Source organism: Drosophila guanche, unplaced genomic scaffold (assembly GCF_900245975.1).
Source record: "Drosophila guanche unplaced genomic scaffold, DGUA_6, whole genome shotgun sequence".
In the NCBI taxonomy this organism is placed as follows: Eukaryota; Metazoa; Arthropoda; class Insecta; order Diptera; family Drosophilidae; genus Drosophila; species Drosophila guanche.
This window is the reverse complement of record NW_022995747.1, coordinates 4835681-4862908: the sequence shown is the minus strand read 5'-3', so window position 1 is coordinate 4862908 and position 27228 is coordinate 4835681. Positions and strand designations below refer to the sequence as shown.

General features: G+C 44.0%; 3 protein-coding genes across 3 annotated transcripts in view; 1 reads left to right on the top strand and 2 right to left on the bottom strand.

Annotated features, from left to right (window-relative positions):
- LOC117583255 (5-hydroxytryptamine receptor 1) overlaps positions 1-27228 on the bottom strand; it is a 51812-nt gene that overhangs the window by 10175 nt on the left and 14409 nt on the right. The window lies entirely within an intron of this gene.
- LOC117583258 (coiled-coil-helix-coiled-coil-helix domain-containing protein 10, mitochondrial-like) lies at positions 14285-15032 on the bottom strand. The gene has a single exon (XM_034271481.1). It carries the CDS (start codon positions 14947-14949, stop codon positions 14404-14406), a length of 546 nt encoding a protein of 181 aa, XP_034127372.1. The 5' UTR covers positions 14950-15032; the 3' UTR covers positions 14285-14403.
- On the top strand, positions 19276-20615 carry LOC117583257. Its single transcript, XM_034271480.1, has one exon. The coding sequence runs from the start codon at positions 19316-19318 to the stop codon at positions 20597-20599; it is 1284 nt and encodes a 427-aa protein (XP_034127371.1). The 5' UTR covers positions 19276-19315; the 3' UTR covers positions 20600-20615.

The following is a 27228-nucleotide window of genomic DNA, read 5'->3' as shown; positions in this document are numbered from 1 at the left end:
AATGGTAATTCTTTTTTCTGAACAAGATAAAAGCACCCTTCGCCAGGGTATCAGAATGCAGCAGAGCTAAGCAGTTCTGTGAAGACAAAGGCAGCGAATAAAGAGATAGCGAATACGAGCAATAGAGACAGAAAGTAAAAAAAAGCGAGATAGATAAATAAAGAATGGTTGATGCACACGGTTGAGTGTGCGTGTCACTGGATAGAAGATAATCAACTTCAGTCAGCTAGCGAAAATGCGGCGTGGCGGCAACAGCTCGACAGTTTTTAATTGAGTTTGCGCTTCGTGTGTGGCAGCCACCGTTATGAATGTGGCAAGACTCAAGCCTGGATCTGTGAGAGCGAGCGCATTATTTGCACTCAGCTGGAATTGACTCGCTTTGCGGTTTGTGCACTTACATGAGGAGCAGGAGCAGGATATCTGTTGCAACTTGCAACCTCTGTGTGCCCTTCATGTGTGCTGCTGCGGTGCTGTCGCCATGATTTTTAATTAAGTTAATGAAGTACATCGTGTGGTTTTTCGGTCACAAGCAATGACTTATCCATCTTTATATTAATAAGGCCATTAAAACGGGGCACCGCACGCCACCTTGTAGCAGTTTTTTATGTACCAAAAGCAATCAAGAAGGCTCCTCCATCCCTACTCCTACACCACTCCCCGTCAACTGCATTTTCTGGATAAATGTGCAGCGATTTCTGCTGCTGGGTCCGGGTCTAGGTCTGTCCGGAAATAAGTGGGAAATAAAAATGAAGCTCGACCGAAAGTAAACATTAAATATTTATGATGCTGCACAAAAAAAGATTGCAATCAAAAACGTGAGAAAAGTTTCTATTGCATATTTATGTGCGCAGCCAGCGGAAAGCGCATCAAGGAGGAAAAAAAGAATCGGAAGGAAAATGCAGAAGAATTTTAAAGAGCGGACGCATAAATGCTCTTCAGCATAGGGAGGATCGAGTATTAAATCAATCAATATGGTTATATATTTTCATAGTTTAGAGTCTGTAAAACTAACGGATATTAACCGGAAATCTAAGAGCTGAGAGTTGCTTATTTTCATGGGGAAAAGCTTAGCTTATAAATTATTTCCCTTGGATTATAATATCCAATACTGAGTTCTATACAAATCTCACAGCAGAACGACTCTTTTTATGGATGGTGCTCCGAAAAACATACCAGAACTGACTTGCCAATTCTCCACAGGAACAAACAGCGAATGCTCATGAATCATAAAAGTATCTTCACGTTCAATTCCGTTCCCTTCGCTGCCCCATAGCATAGAGACAGTACTTTTAGCTATACGCATAGTGCACCATATTCCATTGCTCCACAGAGAGGGAAAGGGAGAGAGAGAAGGTGAGAGGTAGGGGAGAGAGAAAGCTCTCTGTATGAACTGTAATGAATATAAAAGTGTTGCTCGTGCCTGATGGAAACTGTGTTCACGAGGAGGGACGTTGGGGGGCCCTGGGTGAGAAGCGGGGATCTGCACCAAAATGGTTTTCAATTTAGTTAATTTATGGCGCGCATTGTTGGCACCGAAATCGCACTTGCTGGAGACCCAGATCCCCAGACCCCGAGACCCCAACTCACACACACAATGGGCATATTTATTGCCGTTTTATTTTCCCATTTCAATGCAATTACCCAGACATATATATGCACTACAAAGACCCTTACATATCTGCTAATAAATGGTCTATTTTTTTCGAGTAGTGAAAGCAATTTGTAGGAGAAGAAGCAGAGAAGCAGCTGCCTCTAAAGCTGCGACAGCTTAAAATGCACTGCAAAATTAGAGTGGAGGAGAAAAAGCAGACTGCCCCCAGATATCCATTGAGTCCATTGTGTGGGCCCAGCTGTCCGAAATGCGGCACTTATCTCATTTGCGAAGTGAAGAAAAAGAGGCCCAAGGAGGCCGTAAGTCCTGCTCCAAGACCAGGTTGGAGAACATAAGAACACATGTCTGGCTGGCTGGTTGCCTGCTGCGCTTGTTAAGTGCAAAGTTTTAACGCTGGTTAGCAGCTGCTAATTAGCATAAAGTTGGCCCAACTTTCGCGAGACTCTGCAGAGGACCTCGTACCTCGCACAGTGCTCAGACAACAGCCGCCGGCTCTGAAGGCAAGAGAGAGCACGAAAAGCAGGTCTATTCATTCCGCATTTTGATAGCGTCACTTTCCTAAAACCCAGCCATGACGTTGCATCTCGTTCTGCTAGCATGGATCAGCATCCAAGCATACAGTTCATCCTGTTCATCTGAATCCTCCTCAGACCATTCACCATCTTCATGCATCTGTCCCTGTGCCTGTCGCTTTGCCATTCCTCATTTCTCCTCTCGACTGGCGCCGGCATGCGCTGTCGTCTTTTGTTTAGCTTGAAGCACGTCTCGCTCATCTCTTTGATAAATATTAGTTTAATTCTTTAGCTGCCAGCCCCACCCCAGAGTCTACCCCCACGGGCTCCACTCAAGGGCTCAGGGCTGCGGCTGCCGTCAGTCTCTTTAGTGGCTCGTTTTCTTATTTCATACAATTATTCGGCGTTTCTTTTTCATCTCGCTTGTGCCTTGCCTCACATTATTGCTACTGCCTGCTCTCCATTTGGTGTCCTTTGTCGGGATTTTGAACAAATGAAAAATGTTGAAATTGGAGTATCGACTGCTGCATTTGGCCCAAAACAATTGGAAATTCGATCAAAGTGGAATGGAAAATGCCATAGAGAAACTAAAAGAAATTTCAACTGATTAATTTATGGAAAATAAATATTTTGTAAGAGCGAAGAGAATGCTTGGATTACAGCTAAACACCCTTCATTAAATTCATCAATGAGTGACGATGGGACTTGATAAAATCTAGCTATAAATAAATAAATAATATGAATCCATAAAGAATTCCATAAAAGATCACTCTTTGGTACTTGATTAACGAACGTCAGAGGTAGATGACATTTGTCAGCTGATGAGGGATTACAGTTTCCCTTGATTTCCAATATAAAATTGTCACTGGTCTGCAAACATGAAACTGCCTTAATTCGATGCTTTGTGAAGCCCTCAGGCGAACAATCTGGACCAAATCTCGTGGCTCTATTAGACAGCCTGCAATTTGGCTCATTCAAGGCGCATACACCACACAAACACACACACTTTGAGAAACTGAGATACAGAGATACTTTCCATTCAATGGCAACGCAATCAATGGCAGCTGACAATTTCTTTTGGCTGGCACTGCACTGCACAGTGGCTGTGGCTTTGGTTTGGTCTTGGCCAAAACTGGCATTTGCAAACTGCCACACACAACCTTGATGCATTTTGGTTTCGTTTCTCGTTCATTGAGAGGAAAATGCTGCGTCTGCTGGTTCATTCATGGGATACTTCCACACTGATTTCTCCCTCTTTGACAAGCTGTCTGACATTTGCCAGATTTTCCGACACGTTTCTTGCATAGAATATCAGCAAAGCTCTCTGTGCCTTTGTCTCTGCCTCATTAACCGTCCCCGTCCTTCCCTCCATCGAGTCGTCATTCGCTTTAAGCAAAATTATGATTTGATGGCAGGGCCTGGCCATGTGACGTTTAAATTGAATTTTCGATTTTTAGCATGTTTATTTCCCAAACATTTCGCGTGTCTCTGCTGATTTTGGGCTACACATGAGAAATATTCTAAATTTAGACGGAAAACCAACAAATAAATTCCCCTTGACAGTGATGTATGTACATCTCAGATCGAGGGGAACGAGCGACAGGTGCAAATGTCATTCCAAAGGAAAAGTTCAGGTCTTGTCAGCGGGCCGCAAACTTTTCCCACTTGTCGCGCTGCTGTGAGAGAACAACCAGGTGAAACATTGATGGGGAGGGCAGAACCTACTCTGCGTCAAGTTATGATGGTTTTTACACCGTTTCGTTTCGTGAGCTGTCTGACCTGTGTTAATTGGTTTTGCTGTGGCCACGACTGCCGCGCCACCGTTCGCTGGGCAAGAAAAAGCAACATTGACTCGCTCGAGGCTCTTTGCCATAAAACTGCAAACAGCATCGGCAGGCACCAAGGAACCTGCCCCAAACAGACGAAAGCAGACACTTGTTGCAAAAACGATACAGAGCGAGACGGTAAAGGGGAGGAAGAGGAAAATGGCTGCCTGTTGCAGCTGCTCGCAGCATCCGGAGACCGGAGTCCAGAGTGCATAGTGCTGCGTGAGGCGTACGGCGTCCCCGTAGTAACCCAATGAGGAGCAAAGCGAATTTAAGCCAAGGGCCCTGGCAAATAAACGAAGTCGAGAGAGATGACGGCAGGAAGCCGAGGAAAGAAATATACAATTTAAACGTTTCCAAATTGATTGCCAAGGCCCCAGCACAAGTTGCAATCTCATTTGGCCAATGCCAATTCGAGCAAAAATATCTCCGGCAAAAATTGCAAAATATATATACATTTGTATGCAATTTTATTATAACGAGTTCCCTGCAAAAGGGAGATACCAATAAACTCGTAGCAATATTCAAATGCATTCAATAATCGCCGGTTCATTGATTTAATATTGTTTCAATTATTGTTACCATGAAATGAAAACCTAAATTGAAATCATTTCAAAAAACATAAAAATCAAATAAATTGCAGAAAATTGAACAAAAATCTCAAATAAATAAAGAAGAATGTAGTTGTGTTGCAAAAAATGTAAAAACTAGTTTACTTTAGCTTTTGCTTAAATATCTAACAAAAAGAACAGGTAAATTCCTTTCAGACAAAAAGGAACTTGAGGAATTTAAATGTTTTCCAATTATGATGGAAATGTTTTCACCAGGAAATAGAGGAATGGAAGCCAAGAAAAAACAATACAAGCATCGGTTGGAGTTAGAATGAAATTCAACGAATGCAAAATTCAATGTGTCATGACATTGTTCCACTGAATTAATCATTTAACTACCGAGAGATATACCATTACAAAAAAAGAGCAGCACTAAATGGAAAAATGTCACATGAAATTTGAAAAAAAAACAACCTCAAATATAAAACGAAACATTGTTTTTAAAAATACTAATTTATGTACAACTAATATTTGCACTTGTAAATAAATGTTTTGTTTTTTTTCTTTAAAAAAATTGATTTTTTTTTAATGGAAATGGAAGAAAATTAACAGTTTAATGGAAGTGCACTTAAATATGGTAAACAAACAGATTTTGATTGACTTAATTTCCCTTCAAAATTGTTATTCTCTCGACTAAGTGAGAACTTTTCGAGATTTCTGCAACAGCAGTGGAAAGTGAAAAGAAACTTTTCTGGAAATGCTACTTCAATGGAGTGTGGCTCCTCTAGCGCCACCTCTCGCCCTGCACCAGCATCTTGGGCCGCCACTCTTAACAGTATAAAAATAGCATTTTTACTACTCTATGCAAACTTGTCACCAAACTGAATGCCTTTCTCCTCCGAATTGTCTTTCTCCTCTGGCCTTCTTCTCCTTTTTGTTTCTGCGCGGGGAAAGACAACAAGTGGCTCCTGGGTCCAGAGGGGGAATTTAATTAAAAAGTTTTTTATGCGTTCCACCAGAGCCGCAACAACCGTAGCGAAAAAACCCGAAGGGACGACGAGACAGAATGACCAAAAATTTGGATACCCTTGCGGGTCGATGTTTTTATAGTTCCTACATGCTAGTCATTCGATTATGCTATGATTTGGAAAACAAATGAATAAACATTTATATGAAACTTAAGGTCGCTTAAGAGAAGACCGATTGATTGTTAGTTGCCTATTTTAGTCAAACTCAAATAGCAAATTTTGTTGCAAACATACACGTAAAATCATTATATTCTCCTTGAAGGGTATCACAGCAACATAGTAGTACACTTTTGTGCCTATTTTCTGAGAGAATTCTGTCCCTATTTCACTGCCGCTTTCCCTTTTTATGCTCTTCTCTTTTATCTGTTGTTGCCACGCCACATAGTTGAAACGGAAAATAACTTTTGTTGCTTTTGTTAGTGGCATTTAAGTTTGTAAATTCATATTTTTGCCGGTCCCGAAATAGTTGATCCCAAAGATGAAGCCGAAATGATTCAGCAATTTGCCGAAAGTTATGGGCTGTAATTTTAATGGTAAAAGACGGTGTGGGAGACGAGAGGATGATGCGCTGTCAAAGTTGTTGCACATTTTTGATGCACATAAAATTCGGTGAATGTCTCATCAAATGTTAAGCAGGCAGCGAAAGTTTGATTGTCACCCGCTCGTTGCCACTGAAGAAGCCCCATAACGATGAAAGTGGAAAGTACTGTGGAAATATAGGAGAGGGGCGGGGTCGTATTGGAGCAAGACACTGCCACTTGAAGGGCCAACCAGCATGAATCAACTGCAGGCCAACAATGGCTGCGTAAATAATGAACAGAGCCAAATTAAGCTACAGCTCGTGATGCTGTTCTGCTCATGGTCCTGTCCTAGTGCCTAGCGTCCCGGCCATGGCCCATTGAGCGCTCATCCAATTGAGTTAGTATTTGCATTCAAGTGCCAATTAGCTGGGGTTACAGTCGGGTGCGGAGGAGGTGCAGGAGGATGGTATAGGAGCAGCTTCCGCTTATTGTTCCACCATCAAGGGCTTGCAGCAGTCCACGATGCGGACTCTGTCGAGGATTTGTCCGGGATTGTCTCAGGCCGAGAGAGGGAGTGGGGGAGATCCATCAAAGTAAGCTCCGATTCGCTTGGCTTAATCCCTGCAATTGGCTGGCCATCCACCAAAAGTCCATTTGTGGCTGTTTTTTTTGTTCCCCTAATTTCCCCACTTTTCCCTCAGTCTGCAATTTCCTCTCGCCACACTGCAATTTTCTCAACTGCCCCCAAAAGCGGAAGTGGCTGACAAGGTTTGGCTAATTGAAAGCCTCTCTCCTGAAGAGCAGAGAGCTCCAGCTCCATGGCCACTGGCAAGTCTTCCATCGCGTTGTGTGTTTGTTTCAACCATGAGGGCTCCTCATAGACTCTCCAGACTATTCCTGTCTGCTACAATTTGAACAATTCCTTCGATCCCATCGCATTACCACAAATTATGTCACGTCTTGTCACAGTCGAAAACTTTTCAAGTGCTTAACTTTTATCGCATAATTGAACTATGAGGCGGTTGAGTTTGGGTTTCGCTTCAGCGTGAGTTAAGGCGTAGTTTGGTTCGGTTTGGCTTGGATGAGCAAAGTTTTTAATGTCAGCTTAAGCACACTTTGCACACTTGGTCTGCAGGTTTTCGAAAACTCGTTGTCTGCTCTCCAGACAAACAATCTGGAAAGAGCATAAAAGATCTACAGATCATGGAATTCCCAACTTTTCAGGAAGCAACGATCGATTACCTGGTTCTATCTGTTACATCCATTCCCTGCAATAACATATACCCTTGCAGACTATATACCACGTATGCGAAAGCACTTTTACAGCAGAGTAGCGCTTTATGGAGGATTAAAGAGATGGAGACGTATCCATGCATGCGCCGGCGAATCGCCAATCAACATCATCGTCAACGACGACAGTGACTATAACCGCAGCCATCACAAATGCCATTAGAGAGGCGCAGACCGGTCGAGTTGGGTTAGCCCTCGCCACACAGCAAGGACATAAGGACATGCCACCCGCCCAGAATCGCCACCACCACCGCAGACCCGCATAGAGTCGAGGCAGAGGCAGAGGCAGAGCCAGTAGCAGCCACCAGCAGCAACAACAATGTCCTCATGGCATTAGTAACTAGTGCTGTTCCAGGGGATGGTGGTGGTGCTCAACTAACGCATCGTAAATTGAGATTTCTATTTATTGTCAGCGACCACAGCAGCAGCAGCAGCCTCGGCATCAGCCTCACCATTGTAGCCACTGGCAGAGACGGAGGCAGCAGCATCAAGTTCATACAACTGTCGGTTCGGTCCCGTCACCCACTGAGTGGATGGTCCTCGTTCTCCCTCCTTTCACTCCTACCAGCCTGTCACCGACTTGACGCGGTCTGCCGACTTCATAAAGTCGCTTAAGCATTTTTAATGGACTTTTAAGTTTGCTTTTATTGTTTCATTTTCATTGCTTTTAGTTATACATACATATAATCCTATCCATTCGGAGGAGGGTAAATGGTGGACGCTTCTACGTATGCATTCTGTGTATTTTTTTAAAGGGGATGAAGGTGCAGCATAAATTAATAACAAAATTCTCACCGCACAATGATGGCTTGTGAGGGATTTTGTGGGATTTAATGTGAAACAGTTTATAAAAAAGATAATCTGAAAAATCCTTCGCTTTTGTCAGCTTTTTCGCAACTGTTTAGGAGAGGAGAGGACAGATAGAGTTCCTATCAAGTTAATTAAAGTAAGTTACAAAACTTATTTCTTTCATCCAAAATGTATTGATAGTCAGCACATATAAATATGTACGTATTTGTTTTGCAATCAGCCGAATGTCTATACTTTATCAAGAATATACACATTTCGTTGAGAGAAATGGAGCACTCCCCTGCTGTCCTTGTCGTGGCATACTCGTATGTGTCTTTCTGCCGTCTGGCAACGAGAGCTCCGCAAACACAATTAACAATAGTTATTCGATTCAATGATGTTCTGTGGCAGAAATTTCCATTTCTATTAATATCATATTCGTATATTTGATGATCTACTTATTTCAATCAATGTTCTGTCAACTACTTTTCGAGGAGTCTCCTTTTCCTCTTTCATCCGAGCCAGCCAACTGTCAATCATAGGGAAAATCCTCTGGGGCTTCGCGTCGTGCGATGGTTGAGGGCGAGGGGCAGCTGGCTTTATTATGGAAATTAAGTTGATATTTAAGTGACACTGCGCTGGCAGCGAAGTGAGCAAGATAAATTTCGGCTGACGGCAAATTGTTTGCCCATATTCCTTTGTTAAGATGAAATTAAATTTTTATGAGCTTAAACTCGAGCTGGTGCTACGATATCTAATGGAGCAGCAGAGCTGGCCAGATGTGGGCGATCTAAGAGCCATGGCCCACGTATGTGGTCAGCTAATGGTTTGTTGGTCTGGTCCTCGCCCTGGTTTTAGTAATGGTATTTTGACCTTTCAGCTTCAGGGCTTGCCGTCACCGTCCCGCCCTGTTGCCGCCTCTAGGCTGTTGGGTTTAATTAATATGCAAATGGGGGAAAAGCCAAAAAGCAAAACGGCTGGCAGCAATTTAAATTTAGTTTCCTTCCTTTCAGTCCTTTCTTTAATGAACTCCGCACGAATTTGTGCACTTGCGTGGCCCGAGACTTTTGGTTTGCTGAAATATTTATCGAATGTGTAACTTTTCTCAACCACAACTTTTCGCATGGTACATTTTCGGGACAACTTTTGTGTGTGGCTGCAGGCCGAAAACTTTCCCCTTCATATTCATAAAGGTATCTGCAGTGGCTGTTGTTGCTGCTTCTGTCAGCTGGCCGCATCCGCATCGCCATTTGCAATTCCATGTGAGGTACATTTCCTGTTTGCCGGAAATGCATTTCCGCTTCAGCCATCGCCAATGTTTGCCCACTGTTTTGCTGAACATCGATTTGATATTTGATAAAGCCCAGAGGGCGGGGCTTCAGAATCAGAGTCACCCGCTAATGCACTTAGTTGGCCATTCAACCAATTTGGTTACACGATTTGGATGCAATTTATTGCACAACATTGGCCTCGATTGGTCGGCCGGCCGGCCTGCCACTTGTGCAACTGATTTGATTTTTATTAGCATTTTATGCGATTTGTAGAAGTGTCCATGAAACATGGAATTGCCGTTGACCACTTCAGACTGAAAATTAAATTAAACACGATCGCAGGACGAGCGCACACTTGGCCTCTGCCTCTGCCTCTGCCCGCACTTCTGCTTCGGCCCCTCCACCTGCCATGTCCCAGTGTTGTTGTCCGTATTGGGTTTCCCTTCCTTTCCGCGCCCCACAAACCTTTCTGTGGGCACCCACCGCAATAAAGCGCTCAAACACTGTCTGCCATATCGAATTTCACACTTTTCCGAGCAAAGCGAACAAAGGAAAACATGGAAATTCATCCGGCCACAAAAAGAGGCAATCAATGAGGCGCTTTCGCCACGTTTGCTTGCTGCAACACCAACTGTTAGTGGAAATTCATCTCCATCTCCATGCGTATCTGCATTGTATTGGATTTTTCCTTTTTATGACTCTTAATATGTTTTTCGATTTACTTTTTGCTTGCAGCTTTCCACATTGTACACAAGGCAGGACTCGTTTTTGTTTTCTTTGCTACAACGATATCTGATGAGCCACGTTTGAATGGGGATTAAGAATACAGAAATGAAGAGCGGAATATTCGAAAATTCTTCATCGGTAATGGGGGTTTTCCTCAGATTTTGACACAGGTAACCGATTACGCGGAAGTGCAGCTTGTCTATCACCAATCTTATTGCTAAAAGGAGGAGTTTCACAACTTAGTTGGGAATACTGCAAAAAATTTGTTTAAGATTTGCATATGTAGATACCCAGAATGTTAAAGGAAACGAGGCGTCCACAAATATGAAATAAATGCATTGGTGGGGATTTCTCAGAAATAATACAACTGTGCAGCTGAAAACAATACGAGTATCTCTATTATATGTTAATCTCTGAATGGAGAATAATTCAATTAAAGGGGTATCTCAAGCCAATTCAAATGTTGGCCTAATCAAAAGTATCGCTGGAGTACGTCAAGTCAATGAGAACGAAATCTTCCATTAGTTTGTCTGGTTTCCAATTCAAAGCCTGTTAATTGGACATAATTATGGCCTGGTTGGGTCGGACCTGAACCGTTCTGGCCATGTCAGGTCCGTGCTGCATTCGCTTGGCATGGCATGGCTTGTCGTGAGTGCTACGGATGGGTAAACCGCAGCAGGGAGCATCTGACAGTGGCAGATCCGTCTGGGACATGCGAGAGATATTGGGAGAGTGCAGAAGGGAAATTGGAGTGCACAATAAATATTTATTAGGACCACTGCTGCCTGGTTGCCAAAAATTAAATTTGTTTTTATTAAGCCAGACAAAAGCCGTATAAGACGGCAAGAAAATATATGCTCAGTCCATGGGCTCTCCTCCAAGGAGCTGTCGCTGCCGCTGCCGCGAAAATATGCTTAAAATTAAAAAGGGTATCCTCCTCCCTGGGGTATTTTCAGTGTCAGGCTCGTCGTCGCCTTCGTCAGCCCTTGACGTGGCCAAAACATTTCGCCGGCTTAATTGTGCGCAAGCCAAGCAGATAAAAAATGAAATGAAAAAGTTTTGGCCCCCCAGCCGCCAACCGACAAAAAAGAATAAGAGAAAAGTGAAACAAAAGCGAGGAGAAAAGTGGGAAATGGTAAGAGAAAAGTCGCATTGACTGCTTCAATCGGTTGGATGCGAAAAGTAACGAAACAAAACAAAACAAAATTCAAGTAAACAAAAGCAAAAAATATAACTATGGCCACGCCGATGGTTTGGTTACCCTTGAAGAATGATCGTTTTTAACACAGAAATAGGTAACAAAACTGAACGGCTCATCAATAATATTTATTCCATATTTTATGTGCTCGAAAATGTTTTCAAAAGCATGGTAAAACGTATGGTACCCCTCCATAAGGGTATACATAATAAGCGACAGGGTTCACAGACAAAGTAGAAAGGCAAACAATGGCGTGGACCCCGGTTGAGGACCCAGGGACAAGGCCAGGGCCCAGAGACAGAGACAAGGATGTCAGTAAACAAAATCACAATTAACTGAAAATGACAAAAAATAACAACGCCAAAGGAGCAGCGAGCAGCCGAGCAGCGAGCATGTGACAATGGCGCACGGCAGAGGGTCCTGGGCGTCAAGGATATGCGTCTCGCTTTAAAGTGTTAAAAAACAGACACCCAGGACATCCCAAGGTCTCTGTCTGCGAAAAGGGCCGCGTGTGCTCGTCATAAAGCATTTTAATTGCCGTTCCCCCTTACAACATTCCTATATATGGGAAGGTTTTCCCGGGAGAAATGATTAGGGGCTACTCATACTCGTACCATCCGCAGTTTATTGAAACGGAAACAAAGGCAACGATGAATATTTAGTGATTAGAAAAGGGTTTATTCGGCTTCGTCTGCTTTCCCTCGTCATTCATCATCAGCCATTTCTGCACGGCCTGCTGAAAGTCAGTCCAGAGGGTCATGTCGCACTTAAAGACTCAAAAACCCGTCCCGAATTTTCTCACTGCAATACAGAGGACGTTGTTCACCTTCTTCTCCTGTGAGACATACAGCGACTTCGCCTTCGACAGTGCAGCTGGCTGCCTTTGAAATGAACTAACTCTGGTTGGGTTGAACCACCAGCAGATAGTTCATGGTGAGCGCTGGGAAAGCCTTCGAACCGTAATGAAACAATCAATATTACAAGAGGGAGGGAGCCCACCTGTAAATTTAAAGCTTTTCATTCGCAAAAGCAAAACAAACGATTCGGTATGCCTGTGCGTTGGCAAAAGCGAATGTCTCGACACAGCCAACCATGATCCCAAAGGGAATCCCTTTCACATGAGCATGATATTTCCCCGAGGATCTGCCGCTTTGTCAGCTAATTTATATTGCATTGCCATTGGGATTGGTAATGAGAATGAGTGACTAAAAGCTAATTGCAAAGTGCATGCTAGAACGCCACTTGGCGGCAGGAATATTCAGGGATCCGGCATTACACACAAATATCATAATAGTAATTTGTTTTTCTTTCGCATTCGCTTTCAGCGTTTGCTTTCTGCACTAATTACGAAACACACAGTCGAAATAATGAAACGCAAAGAAAAACAACAAACGCCCGATGGGGCCGGGAGTGGAAGTGCCGTTGAAAAGGATTTCCCTGAGCGGAAATGAGGGAAATGCCTTTATGGCCTCAAGGTAACTTTAAAGGTAGCCAAAATGTATAGATGAGCTGGGAAAACACCTGGATTTTGGGTAGAGTGAAGGGTTCGAGTTAATTGTGGGACAGGAAGTTGTTCAACAACTTGGGAGACCATTGCTTGAGGGCAATCTTAATGGTTAAATCTTTAAGTTATTTAAAGCGTTTTTCCAGGAAATACTTCCGAAAATAAAGTTTGTATGAGTTGAGCTTTAGCTTCCAGTATATACGAACCAAATATGCATTTAAATGTAAGTATATGTGTCTTATGTACATTTTATTAGTATAATATTTGAATAAGATGCGTCTCTTGTGTTCACATCAAGAGCTGCATCTTGAAAAAAAAAAAAAGATAATCTTATCTTTGCATGGAGATGTATCCCATTTGATATTGCTAACTCTAGAATAAACTTTATAAATCAAGATTAAACGGGTAATCGAGTCAAGATTATGTTCCATTGGCTTTTGACTCGTGGCACTCTATACGCACTTCCATTCTCAAGAATAAAGAGTTGAATATTATTTGTAGAGTATTTCGAAAGCAAATACTTATACTACTACGAGTACGAGTATTTCCACCCTCTTGGCTTTTGGCTAGTGCAGAGGAAATGCTTTAATTGCCAGCCAGCATGCAAAAGTGCTTGGCCTGACTATTTTTGGCTTTTTGAGGGACTACTGAACACATACATCGAGCAGTAATTAGCCGAGCTGCCAGCCAGCCTAATGCTTAAACATAATTCGCATTATGTTTTATGGGAAGGGAAGGGGAGCGTTGAGCGGGTGAGGAGAGGTGCCACATATGGGAGGATGATCCCCAGTTCCCCAATTCAAGAGGCAAACGGAATATTTCATTAAATTATTGCCAACCACAAAAGCGGCAAACAGACACGACACTGCGGCAAATGCCGCTTGATTGATGCTATGTGAAGGGACTAGGGAGTGGGTAGGGGACTTGGGACTGGGAAATTCGGTGGAAGTCTTCCCCATTGGGGCCATGTTAATCAGCAGTATACAATTTCCACTCACTCTGTTATGAATATTTAAGCAAATTATATTTGTTCGCTGAACATTTCTCCTCTATCTGACATTTCTCTGTGGCTTTTCGCGCTGCCTATACCAGAGGCCATGTGAATAGATGCGACAGCAGCTGATGCTTCTTCTGGTTCTGGGAAGGAGCATTCGGCATGCTAATTTCATTTTGTTTATTGTTTTGGCTTTAGCCACATTCCCCCCACCCCCATCCTCCATCATCCAGTCATTCACTTCGTCAGTCCCTACCCTGCTGGGCCGCAGAAATGTTTATAAATCAATCAACATCAATAATGTTTCGGCACGCAAGATGGATGGGCCAGATCTCCAAGAGGAGAGGGAGCCATGGCTGATGCCTGCCCCCACGCTCAATGCCAATTAATTTTTCCCTCTTTGAAACAAATTTTGACGCACTCTTGGGGGCTTCTCTTAAAACTTATTACTCAAAAAGTATATTCGGCATTTGGAAACTATTTTTTAATGATATTACCTTAAAGATAATGGTCTATGGCAAATGGCTATTTCTTATGAAGGATTTCTGTCTTGGATCTGCTTTTGCTAAAGTTGTTTGCCCCTATATATTGTAGCGCCGGCGGCACTCCTTCATGGCCTCGTTGAAACCTTGGCAGGCGGTCAGGTCACTGTTCTCCTCGGTGCACTTGAGGAACTGTCGCAGCTCGTAGGCGCACGGAGAATCATCAACGAGCTCGCTGGTACGCTGCGCCTGCACTGCCACCGGTGGCGCCGCCTGCTCTGCCGGCTGGTTAGCTGGGACAGAATTTCCGCCGCCACCGCCGAACAAACTAGAAATGCCAGCGCCCACGACATGTCCCACAGCTGATCCGGCTGCTACGCCCGCTGCAGTGGCGGCCATGTCCTTGAACAGGCTTCCTTTGCCACTTTCCTTGGGGGCTACCTCTGCCGCTGGCGCTTTCGCAGCAGCTTTAGTTTCATCTTTTGCAGGTGCTGGTGTCGACTGCTGTTTGCGTGTCTGGCTCACCGCTGGCAGTTGGCTGTTTCTGGCACGCGAGTTGGGAACGGGAATCGTACAGCTGGTGTTGCTCCTGGAGCTCTGGTGACGAGCCGAACCGCTGGACTTATCTGAACGTTGACGAGGCATTTTCTTACTATATTTTGGGCCAAGACCACAGACAAAAATTAAACAAATTGAGGCCTAGTAAATCAGATATTTACCGCCAGAAATCAGAATTTAGAATGATAGAAAACCAGAAGGGATTTGATCTTGCAAAGTCTCACGGCCCACTCGGATTACTAAGGATTGCCTTGAATCCCTGAATTCTGAGGAGGAACCGACGGAATTGTTTGCAGAACTTTCCTCAGGGCAAGTATTGGGTTTCCAAGAGTACTCGGAAACTCGATTCAACTGTGTCTCTTAATGACTGCTTCGTTGGAAATGTGTATTGCCTCCGGGTAGCCACTACCTGTACGCCACTGGCTGGGCTTCTCATTACTTTTGACAGGCACTCGGACAGTTAAGACACAGTGGTTGCCGCTGCGGCACTGTTTGCCGCAAACTCATTGCACACGCAGTCAGACACCAGATACAGGGGCTGCCACAGATAGGCGGCTGCCATTTGCATTTCCAATGCTTGCTGTGTATGTGCCGTCTGTCTGAGGGGGGCTGTTTGCCGGTCAGTTTCTGCCAAGCACGCTTTCAATTTTAAATCTGAGTCTAGTGTGTGTGCCTGCCGGTGATTGCACTTCGGATGAATTAGCCGAATGCGGCCATGGTGCGTATGAGTAATGTAGATACAAGAGAAGATAATTTGCGGCAGTCATTTCCATTCCACTCACCTAATTGGCTGCCTATACCACATGCAGGAAAATTCACCTTCTCTGACTCGCTACGAATAGTGTGCTGCCGCCACCCAATTACAATTGAAGCAATTTTCGCCGAAAGGCTTTCCCCTAAAAATGCGATTAAATTTCACAATACTGGGACAGCACTTGAGCACACCTTTCTTATGGGATACCATTCATAACTGCAGCACTGCTGGGCTGCTCGACTCCTGGAGAATGGAAAACATTTCAAATGCGGTAAATTACAGTTAACGATTTTGTAGCACAGCAATTTGCCTTATCTCTAGATTTCTATCTATGGTTTGTAAATGTATTTCCACGTAGCTGTCCCACCATTTGTTTTGCATAGCCACCCAGTCCCCCATCCGTCCAGCCAACATTCAAGTCTAGCCATCATGCAGACCAGGCCAGGCCAGCCCAGACCCACTGTTGGTCATTGGCCAGAACGAAAGCCATTGTGGTGGACGACGTGTGTGCTTTGTGGCATGGCCTGGACAACAAATGTAGGGCCGCCATAAAGGTGTTGAAATAACTGCTTCTCAACGGAGTTCAGTTGAGTTCTTTTTGTTTGCATTCGCGTCTGTGCTTTCTTTGTTTTCTTTTACGTTTACAGCTTTTCCAGCCCTCCAATTGTTATGCCGTTTTATGGTTATTGTTGTGCTGGCGGTGGGTCGCAATGCAAATTGCTGGCACATAATTATGTCGCAGCCAGGGCAAGGAATGGCAGAGGAATACCGACCAAACACTAAACTTTCTGTAAAGAATGGACAATGCGGAGTTGCACCAGTTTAGGGAAACTTTTTGTGGATTGTACCTTAGGTGTGAGAATTCGGAGAACTTTTCCATGTCTAATTAGCAGACGACTTCAGAAGGCAGTTCCAGCAGCAACTAATTTATATAAAACTCACTTTAACTCCTGCAGGCAGTCCAAATAATAGAAAGAGAACTTTTAATTTGCCAACGCCCTTTACCGGGACCGGGACACGCCATAGAAACACGGAAAAATTTCAGAGACAGAGACCGAGTTACACGTAATGTGAATGGACAGGACTGGACTTTTTCCGTACCCTGGACTAAATCAGATACTAATTGCATTATCCTCCTACTGATGATGGGCGGCAAACGATAAGAAAGCAATTTCAATCTGGCATCACTCCAGCAATCAATGAAATGGTTCTTGAATGGCCGAGCGGATCCTTGAAGGGTTAGAGGACTATGTACTGTGCTGAGCTTTCATCAAGTGTCAGGTCCGCTAGCAGTTGCATTTCCTGCTTCTTGACTAATGATCGCGTGCCAGTGCGATGGCAAACTGCCACTTGGACAATCGGAAGGTCCTGCGAATGGAGCCGATATAACTTCTAGAAAGCAGTGCAAGCAGTTCACGCACGTATTACCCGTGAGGCGGGGGGGTGACAGGCAAACAAATGAATTTAGATTTTAGCAGGAAAGGCCTCCCTCTGACCCCGAACGGGTCAGTGGTGCTTGTAATTATATTCACATTTCGACATTTCGTTTTCTTTTTGCTTATTAGGAAAACTTTGCCTTGAACCTAAGCTGAAAATTAATGATTGCATTTTCGAGTGAGCGGCGAAAGGCGAATGGCGAAAGGATGGATGCACGGACTTCACGGACTTTTACAACTTTGTAATGTGCAGATTAAAATTTGCCTGCCTCTTGGGCAACCTTCTGTTTTCTACTTTCCGCTGAGTAGTACTTTTCCACTTTTCTTCTTTATGAAGTGCGCGGCAAGAGCTGCAAGGCCCAGAGCCTGTTTAATGTTTAAGTGGCCGCAAAAGAAGTTTTTAATGAAAATAAATCATCTGCACACTTGACTGCCTACATAGCGCGCATACTAAGACTACGACTACGACTAACCCACACTCTGAGGTACGGAACCATGCTCTACTGCCACGCAGCTCATTCCACGGGGGGATTTATGGACTCCAGTTGACATCCAATATAAATCAGGGCCCCCGGCGACACTCGGGCAATGCAATTAGGTGCTGTTCCAAATTAGGCCAGATCACGAAACGGATTCCCATGCCCCCCGGGGAAAAGGCCAGAGGGCATAGGGCAGAGCCTAGCACTAATTGGGTCCAAAGGGCCAAAGGATTTCACTAGATAATTCCTCTTCATGGGTGGTAGCATGCCACTGCTTTAGTTTAGCCACAGGTGTTTATTTAATTAATTTACGTAAATCAACTAAAATACACACTCGAATCGCATACGTGAGGGCTTATCGTTTGTGCATAGCCATTTAATAACTAATTAATTTTAAATCAGCTTTTTGAGCTCTCCAAATTATTTATACTAATTAAACGAAGGGCGAATGCAAGCGAAAATAAATAAAGTTAAGCCCGAATGCATGTTGCGGTGCACGCACAATGCGTATGCGCATTGGCTGGATTATGCAGGTTTTTTAATCAAATACTTATTATTTTCGATGTCGGTGTGTCATTAAAGAGTTCCTTAAATATTCGCTTTCACAAGCCCGGCTACTAATTGCCAGTGTTAGCAACAAATTCCTCTCACTCGAAAATTTGTCAAAATAAATTGCGAAAAGGCAGATAAATAATGCACACTTAAGGCGGCAAAGGAAAGGAAAGCAGCAGTGACGGGACGGGACCGGCAACATGCAAATAATGCCAGGTTCTTTGGGCCCCGGCAAATCACTTTGAGTTATTGTATTTAGCCTTCAACACGGCCAAAAAGCGCAAAGTAAAACAAGTAGAAATTATATTCTAGGGTGCCTCGACCGGGAAATACCATTTACTGCAAATATATACATCAATGAATGAGAATCTGAAATTCTCAATTGACAGAGAGAAAGTATTTCTCGTATAAACAATTACTTGAAGCAAAATAAGAGTAATAAAGCTGTAATAAATAACATTATACCTTTGCATACAACATACCCTTGAACCCCACAAGTACCGGGTATAATAAATATTTTAAAGCTTCACATGAACACACTCAGGCACACAGGCACACAGGCACCGGCACAGACACAGACACAGACACAAAGTCAGAGCGGCACACGGGAAAGGTGTCTAACAGCCACGCACTTTGGGCGATGATTGATATGGCTGCCATGGGTGGCAGAAAGGCACCGTGCCGAACGGGGAAACGCAGCCCCTTTTCTCCCCTACTACCCTGCCCCACTGCCCAAATAAAGAAAAGAAAACGTGGAGTGTCAAAGTTTTTGTGCGCGCTTAGCGCATTTGATGAATTGTTAAAAGAAAATCGCGCGTATGTGTAAACAGTTTGGTCTAGGACTAAGAGATTCATGGTTTGGCGGGGGTGGACGGTGTACGGAATACGGAATACACGTTCTTATGTGAGTTAGACTGTGTGTGAGTGTGAAAATCAACAGTGCCAGCTAAAAGGAAAGAAAGAATGAACGTGCGAGTGCGAGGCTTTTGAAGCTGCCGACGCGTCGCTCTACCAAATCGACCAAATGGCGGGAGCCCCAACACCCAACAGCTGCTGATGATGATGGCGGCTGATGTCGGCAAACAGTCGCTCGACGAAGGAAAGCCATCGAAGGAAATCACTGACTGGTTAATGCTCTACACGGTAGAGCCCCTTGACAGAAAATTCGAAAAGTTTAAACTCTAGAAAACATTTCCAAATTACGAGTGTCTGTAGAAAGGAATGTCCCTGCAATGGAGAGAGCATCAAGACAGGCAAGAATTACAAAAGAATCCACCAAGAATTGGAAGTACAGCGCCCCTGGTCAGACCTTGCATATCTCTGAATATGGTCCTTTTATGGCAAGGACTTCCCCAAAAACTCCCCTCCCGGAATATAAGCTAAAGCTATTGAGTCCCATGGTGTTGGATTTATCCAGCAAAAGGAATCCGGTAAATATGAGAAAGTCCAAAGCAAGTGTAGCCAGCGAAAAGTCACCAAAGAATACAGAACAGTCCAGGTCAAAGTTGGATATGTTCAAGGTGTATCCGCTGGTCGATTCAATCTTTAGCGATTTGATAGAAAGACACGGGCGACTTGTCAAAGGCGGCCGCAGAACGGGAAACATGATGAACCAGCTGAGATCGCGTTACATTCAGCAAATGCAGCGAGTTCTGCTCAATGCAGTGGGAATGGGGGAGGTGGAAAACCCCACAAGACTGTCGAATGCCGCCTACCTCATGCACAGAGAGCACTTCAAACAGCAAGTGGGATGGCTAGCCGCGACGGTGGTGGGCCTGAAGGTGCAGCGGCTCAGGGAACTAATGCTGCAAATGAGAAAGCCCCCGGGCAAGGAGGATCGCAAGATGCTGGACGATTACGGGGACGACAGCCAGCCCTCCAACGCCTTGTGGAGGCTCTTTAACAAGGAGATGCCCGAGGATCAGAGAACGGATCTAGTGAATATCATGGAGAACAACTTCGCAAGCCTCTTAGATCAGCTGGATCTGAGCGAAGACGTGTCGAGAGCCTCTGTCCAGGAACCGCTGCTTGAGTTAAAAACCCAAATAACCGTCGAGAACATGGAAACCAGTCGTGCCAAATGGGTGCAGTACTTTGCGAATCGCGAGAGGACGCCTTTTGAGCAGAAATTGTCAGCTCTCCACCTGCAGCGAAAGGAGGCCCTGATTTCGCAGAAGCTTGAGCTCAAGCGAAACAAGATGGAAAGGCGGCAGCAGTTGCTCCACCACCGACCCCTCACCGAACTGTACACTAATCCTCGGCTCACCCATCGTATGCGTCAGGTGCTCGCGGAACGGGCAGCCCATGCCCGTGGCCAGGCCACACAGACGACTTCATGTCATGCTCATCCGGAGGCCAGTAATCAAAAGCCGCAGACTTCCCCGAAACGCTTGCGCATGACCGATGTTGTGCTGAAGACCATGGGTGATCGAGATAGCTGCTGCAAGTGCCACTTGTTGCCATCATGCTCGACAGATTATTCGGCGAATTATAAAAAAGAAAACCGTTCCGATTAATTTAGGATTGCAATTGATTGCAATTACTCCCAAGTATACTTCACCCAAATAATTTATCCTCTGTGTACATTTCGTAATGAAGGAAACGTAATGCTTATTGTCCGCCTACATAGTCAAACCAGCCTTATCCCAGTTAGGGTATATACCGCCCAGGCTCGACGAAGGCAAACTTTTTGCGGGCTCTTCACTTTTAATCTGTCTTAGACTGACTAATACACACACGGATATGCACACACATATGCATATGTGTGCTGTCTTTTTCCCCATTTCCACCCTCACAGTCAACGTCTTCCTGGTATTTACTTGGATTCTGCGTAGGCACCTAATCCTTGTCAGAGAAGCCACATTCAATGTGTGCGTTTTTGAGTGTGTGTGTCGCTCTTCCAGAGGCGAATGAAATGCCACAAACACACACACACATATGCTCCACACGCAGATATGCGCTGACAGATACACCTACACATTCAGACATCACATCAAATCATCAATCACATGCTTTGGTGATTCATTGATAAGCTTTTCCTTTTTGCGTATGGATCCTTCTCCTGCTACTGCTGTTCCTGCTGCTGCTGTTGACGCTCTCAAAGGAATGTAGAAGGGGAGAAGCGGGAAATTCATGGGGCAATCATGTTAATAATGCCGCACGATGTTGGCCACCAGCCATTTAGCCTGGCCATTAGGCTTGTTATGCCTTAGCCTGCCCCTCTGCTATTTGCCTGGAAATTAATTTAAAGACTTTTTAAAGCAGACACCTAAAGCCGTGAACACTCGTGCTACTCGTAATAGCTATATAGAGAGAACTATCTAAAGAACTTATGTTTCTTTTAATAATATACCAAATAAGTAACAACATTTTTTGTTCTAACCCATGAAAAGTCTCTCGTACAGACGGCCATGACTATGTCGAATACTTTCTGAGGTATGCAATGCTTTCTTCTGACTATTTCATACATTTCCACGAAATTACACAAACTATTGACCCCTCCAAATACCGGGTATACAAAACTCCTAAAGGAACCAGCAAACAAAACTAATCGAAGCGAAACGAAATGAAACGCAACACTAAACACACGCACAACAACATAAAGGAATTTGTTTATTTTGATTTTTGGGAAATCAATTTTGGATTCGTGTTTATTTTCGATGTGGTTATCCGGCGAACAGCCATTGGCAGAGTAAACAAATCGACGCTTTTTTGCGCAGATGCCACAAACAGAGACACAGACAGACACGGTCCCGCCCCTCCCACGAAATGTGCAAAGGTAAATATATATAACTAAAAAATACGAATGAACGTGCACTCGGTACACCTGTCCCTTTGTGTATGTATGCACATACAACTATGTATCTGCGATTTGGGTACCATTAATGTCACAAGTGTAATTGTTTTTTAATCGCATTGATAGCAGCAGACCTGACACAAGCAAAATACCATTCACAAAATTATTTCGAGTGTGCGCTAAAACCACTTGAAAAACGCCAAGAGCTTCGAAACTGACCCAAAAAAACAAGAACAAGTAGGAATAGAAATAGGAGTACCACTAGTACTCGTATTCGTATACGTATTCGTATTCGTACTCATGCGAGTGTCGCGCCATGAGTGTTAATGCTCATAAACAAACAAAGACAAAGAGCGACATAAAGGTGGAGCGGCAGTGGTAGAGGTATAGCCCGTGAAGAGCATTTGACTTAAGCTGTCTACTTACACATACAAAAACTAAAATGGTGCTCACACATAAAACAGAAATACAGCAAAAACGGCGATAAAAAAATTTACATAATGCCTCGGCGAAGCGGGAAAAATGAAAAAGAAATACAGAGAGCAGAGTGTAAATGTGGATGTGGAGGATGGGAGCACTGGAAGTGACTGGCAAATGGCAAGTGACACTTGAGCGAGTGCTTCTCGGAAAGCGGAAAAGCGCCGCGCCTGAGTAATGGCGGATGAGTGACCATCAAAGGGGTAGTCGAAAAGTGTCCCCCATGCAGGACATTTAAGGAAATTAAAGTCTGTTGAGAAAGGATACAGGGAAACGACAGTTTCAGACGACAGTGAGCTCCACTCCGCAAGCACATACATACATAATGTGAGATTAATGTTCATGCCCTTAGAACCAAAGAGAAGTAGAAAATCTCTTCGACTAAAAGTTACAATTTATACAAAACGAATAAGATTAAAGTTGGAAAATACAGCTCGGAGCCCAACTGCCCAACTACTTATCGCAGATACTCCAGATGCAATCAAAGTTCCCTTCTAATGGCTGCTAATGGTGCCTCCATTTACGAAGTCTTCTTGGCCCTCTCTCCCCTCCCTTTTGAGTGAGTGCTGTAAAATGCATTATATCAGTTTTGCTTGAGGCTCCAGCCATACAGCCATCCAGCCATCCCGGGATATCCTTATGTATCCAGTATACATATCTTTATGTGCATAAACTTGGCCATATAGAAATGCTTCAGCAGCACGGTGCCGGCTTTTAATAAGCACTGCCAGCGAGTGGGATGGGATGGTATACATGGCCATCAGTGTAGAACGTGCCACAAGCACCACAATGTGAGATTTGATAAAAAGCCATAAAAAAAAAGCAGAACCAGAACCATAACCAAGATGGAGTCAAAGCAAGGCAAAGCAAAGCACAGCACAGCAAAACTTAAGGCCAGAGACCAGGCCAAGACTATAAAATAATAATGAAGTCAATTTCAATGACGTTGCTGTGGCAAGAACAGAACAGCAGCAACAGCAAAAACAACTTCCCATAACCCTGAAACGCTGCTGTGGACAGCTGAGGGCAACACCAACAATAACAACAACAACCAAACCACAAGCATTATCCAAAGAAAAAACAAACAATGGCCTCACGTCACATGATTTCCTGCAGCCATTTCTTGCCATGTCTGGCCTTTGAGGTCGTTCCTCGCTGGTTGGTTTGGATGCTTCCCTAAAAGGTAGCGCTTAATTTTTTGCCTATAGCCTTTAAGCGGGTACCAAGAAGCCACTGAAGCTCTTGTTGATGAGGTCATGAAATGGAAATAATTGATATGTGAGAGTATGAAACGTTCGTCCTTCTTTACATGTTTTCCCTCCCCCGTTTGTTTACACTGTTAAACTTATAACAACCCAATCGAATCCATTTACCCCGTCCACACCTCCAGCGATAGTTTATTTAATGGCACACAAAAGTAAACATTTATGCCATTAAAGGTAAAGGTGACCAAACGGGAGGGCTAAAAGTGTTGTCTAAACTGTCACTTAGAAGATTGGTCGCATTTGCGAATTCAGAAAGGAACTTTTAGGTGTTCCTTAACCACAAAAATTGTGCGGAATTTACAGGAAAATTATGGCATTTGAATTCATTCCGTTCGTCGAAAAAAATTATGTGAAATGCAGAGGAAGTATTAACTCGCAGCTGGTCTCGATTCTCAGTATATTTGAGCAAAACTGTCTTGTAATGCCATTTCCTAGGAATACTCCAATTATATTTCCTAATTCCGAGACATTACATGGCAGTTTTCCACTAATTGGGGTGCAGTCGGTCGTAAGGAAGTGTGGTAGCTGCTGTCCTTTTTGCTGTTCCACCTATCAAGAGGTAGAACAGGGCTAAATCAAAGCAACCCTTGAGTGCCTAAGCGTGTTAGTGTCAAGCGGCTTATCTATTATTATTTGGTTGAATTTTCAATGGGCAGAGGAGCAGAACAGACAAGAACCGAACAGAACATTGGCTAAGTAAACCTTTGTCTGTCAGCGTTGGGATTGGTGTTGGGGCTGGGGCTTCATTACGCTTGATTTCTTCTCGACACACTCCAGAGGAGCTCTGTCGGGGCGTCATAATGCCTTGTGTCTGTGAGAAGTCATATGAATGCTACTGCTGTTGCCAGCCAAACACAATGGTTGGTTGGTCGCTCTCGTCAGTCAGCCTGGGATTGGTATTGGGGTAGCAATGGGATGGCATGGGACAGAGGCTGGCGTGCCGCCGACAGGATGTGGTCACAGGATGCGAACAGGCTGCCTGAGGACTTGGCACTGCTGTCGAGTGACCAGCCCAATGACTGACTGACTGGTACCACAGAAGGACGGCAGCAAGAGGAGCAGGCCACTGTATAAACAGTTCTGGCCACATAATGAACTGAAGGACTGACTGGCGACGGACCGACCGTCTTCTCATCTCCCCACCTGTTGAGGGAGTGGCTGTAGCAGCACTTTTTGCACATTTACCAAGCTTATGCAATTTACACAAGCCCGTCAACAGTCACACGTCTCGTTGGGTGTGTACACAGACCCATGGTCCTCCATGGATGCAGCGTTCAACCCATTTAAATGCTCTAGTTCTCCGGGACCATCCCATCCCAGGCCAATCTGCCTGGCTTTATGTAACCTGTGTGCAAACCACAAGCGTTTCGTTTCAGTCTGAATAATTGACCAACGGATGCCAAAAAAGCGAAAATAAATCTAGGAAAAAAATGGTGGACCACAGCAAAGGCAGAGACAGGCAGCAAAACAAATGTATAAACAAAATTTATGAAGCACAACCGCAGAGTTAAGCGGGGTCCGAGCTTGTGATTTAAACTCTGCATAAAGGATCCCTATCCATAAATCAGCTCTAACCGTTTGGGGAGTATCTAAGTGAAAGAAATAGTCCATGGCAACTATTGAGGAGCTTAACCCATCAGAATTGTCCCTCAAGGTATGACAGCACTTTCAAAAAAACATATTTCCCTTTCATATTCCAAACACAAAAAATTGATAACAAATGCTGTACAGATGGGGGTTCTGTTCTGGCAGGCACGTAACTAATTTATTTATGTATTTCTCATTCGCCGCATTCACACAAAGGACCCTTCTGTTGCTCTCCTCCCCTAGCATCCTCACATACTGCCCACAGGCACATTAGCCACAACGGATGTTGGCCTTTTCATGCTCTGTTGACCGGACCAACGAATCGTTCTGAGGGCAAACAAGTGGTACTGGTCGAGTGGGACTGACCAACCGAAATGTCAATAAATTCATATGAAGTTATCTCTTCCAGACAGCTTAATGCGTATTTTTATGGCCTAATCTAGAGTCAAATATTTCTTGCGCTTAGCTCGAGTGGAATGTGCTTTTGAGGTTCGAGATCCCAAGTCCAAACTCCCAACTCCTAAATGCCACTACACTGTTAGTCTAATTCACAGACACCCAGACTCACCTCGCACGATATATATGTAGTCTGCAAAGAGATGAAGAATGAAAAGACTGGTTAAAATGGGGTTCAATCGTGGATATTTTAGAAAGTATTGTATCGTAGGGATGAAAACCACTAAGTTTGGGATTCGGGTTTCCTATGGCAACTATCGATATAAACCCACATATGCCGACAGCTGATGAACCCAATAAAGCCAACGCGAAGTGCCACTCAGGACCAAATGACAGCCGAAATGTTGAATAAAATTGAAGGGTTTCCGCAGGCCACACCCCAAAGCCGACTCCCACTCTTGTGCTCCATTGAAAAATATCTTATATTGAATCTCAGCGACCCAGTATGGTACTGAACATAAAAAAGATTAACGCTTGTGCAGGGTTCACATAGAAATGGGTCAAAGTGCGCCGTCTCCATCCCTGTCTGGCAGCAAAGAGCCTTCGGCTGACAGCAGTCAATGACATGGGGCAGGTGGTGGGTAACAAAATGGGAAAAGCAGCTATAGATACTATGTTTGCCTAGTCAGCTCACCTCTCTCCACCTGTCCGACTGCCACCAAATTCAATGTTTATTTTAAACCTCCAGTCGGAGGCAGAGAGTGAGAAAGAGAATTCCTAGTGTGTCTCCTATGTGTGGATTCCACAATCACATAGCATTGCATTTCGGCTGTTGCATTATTTATAGTACGAGCATTGTGCTTGATTTGTTATGCCCTGGCATACGTGATTTCGCATAAATTGTATGGAACAACAAGTAGTAATAATACTTGTATTTGGGGGAATTGAGACCCAAAAGATACCTTGGGTGCATTATTGGTAGCAAAAAGATTTCATTCAATTTTTCCTCCGTAAAGCTTCTTTCTTTGTCAAAGTCTTTTGGTATCAAATTACGAGATCCATCCCGATATAAAATACCCACACGATATACCCGCGGTCTCCACTCGGTACCAACGGATACAACAATTTGCACACTCTCTGCCCCATAGGCAGCACAGACTTGCAGCTTAGCTTATGCCCTCCTCCACAAATCCCACCGGTTTTTTTCACTTCTCGATTTGCATTCGTAGTGCACATCGCATCGCTTGTGCTGAAGCGGCAGAGTCGTCTATTATTCATGCCCCAGACAAAATGACTCGAATAAATGCAGGGAGCACGAAAGGCGATAGCAAATAAATAAATGAAATTGCAATAAAAGGAAAAAGCTTTAACCCATTCAAGAGAAACACATTCAGAAATGCTTTAAAACAAGTTGGCCTCAAAATGATAGCAATATTTACAGACTGCCTGAATTATTCTTGAACTATTTTTGGCTATCTTTTGGCCTGATATACAAATAACTCATTTTATTTTTGTAACCATATCGTCCGTTTGTAATAATTTATGAATGAACCGGTTGGCTGTGGAAATGGCCAGAGTATCAGAAAACAGTCTTCTATCTGAGAAAAAAGTTGATATCTCTGCT

Excerpts from the sequence above, each read along its gene's own strand:
- LOC117583257 (XM_034271480.1), top strand. The coding sequence starts at position 19,316 with ATGGAGAGAGCATCAAGACAGGCAAGAATTACAAAAGAATCCACCAAG.
- LOC117583258 (XM_034271481.1), bottom strand. The coding sequence starts at position 14,949 with ATGCCTCGTCAACGTTCAGATAAGTCCAGCGGTTCGGCTCGTCACCAG.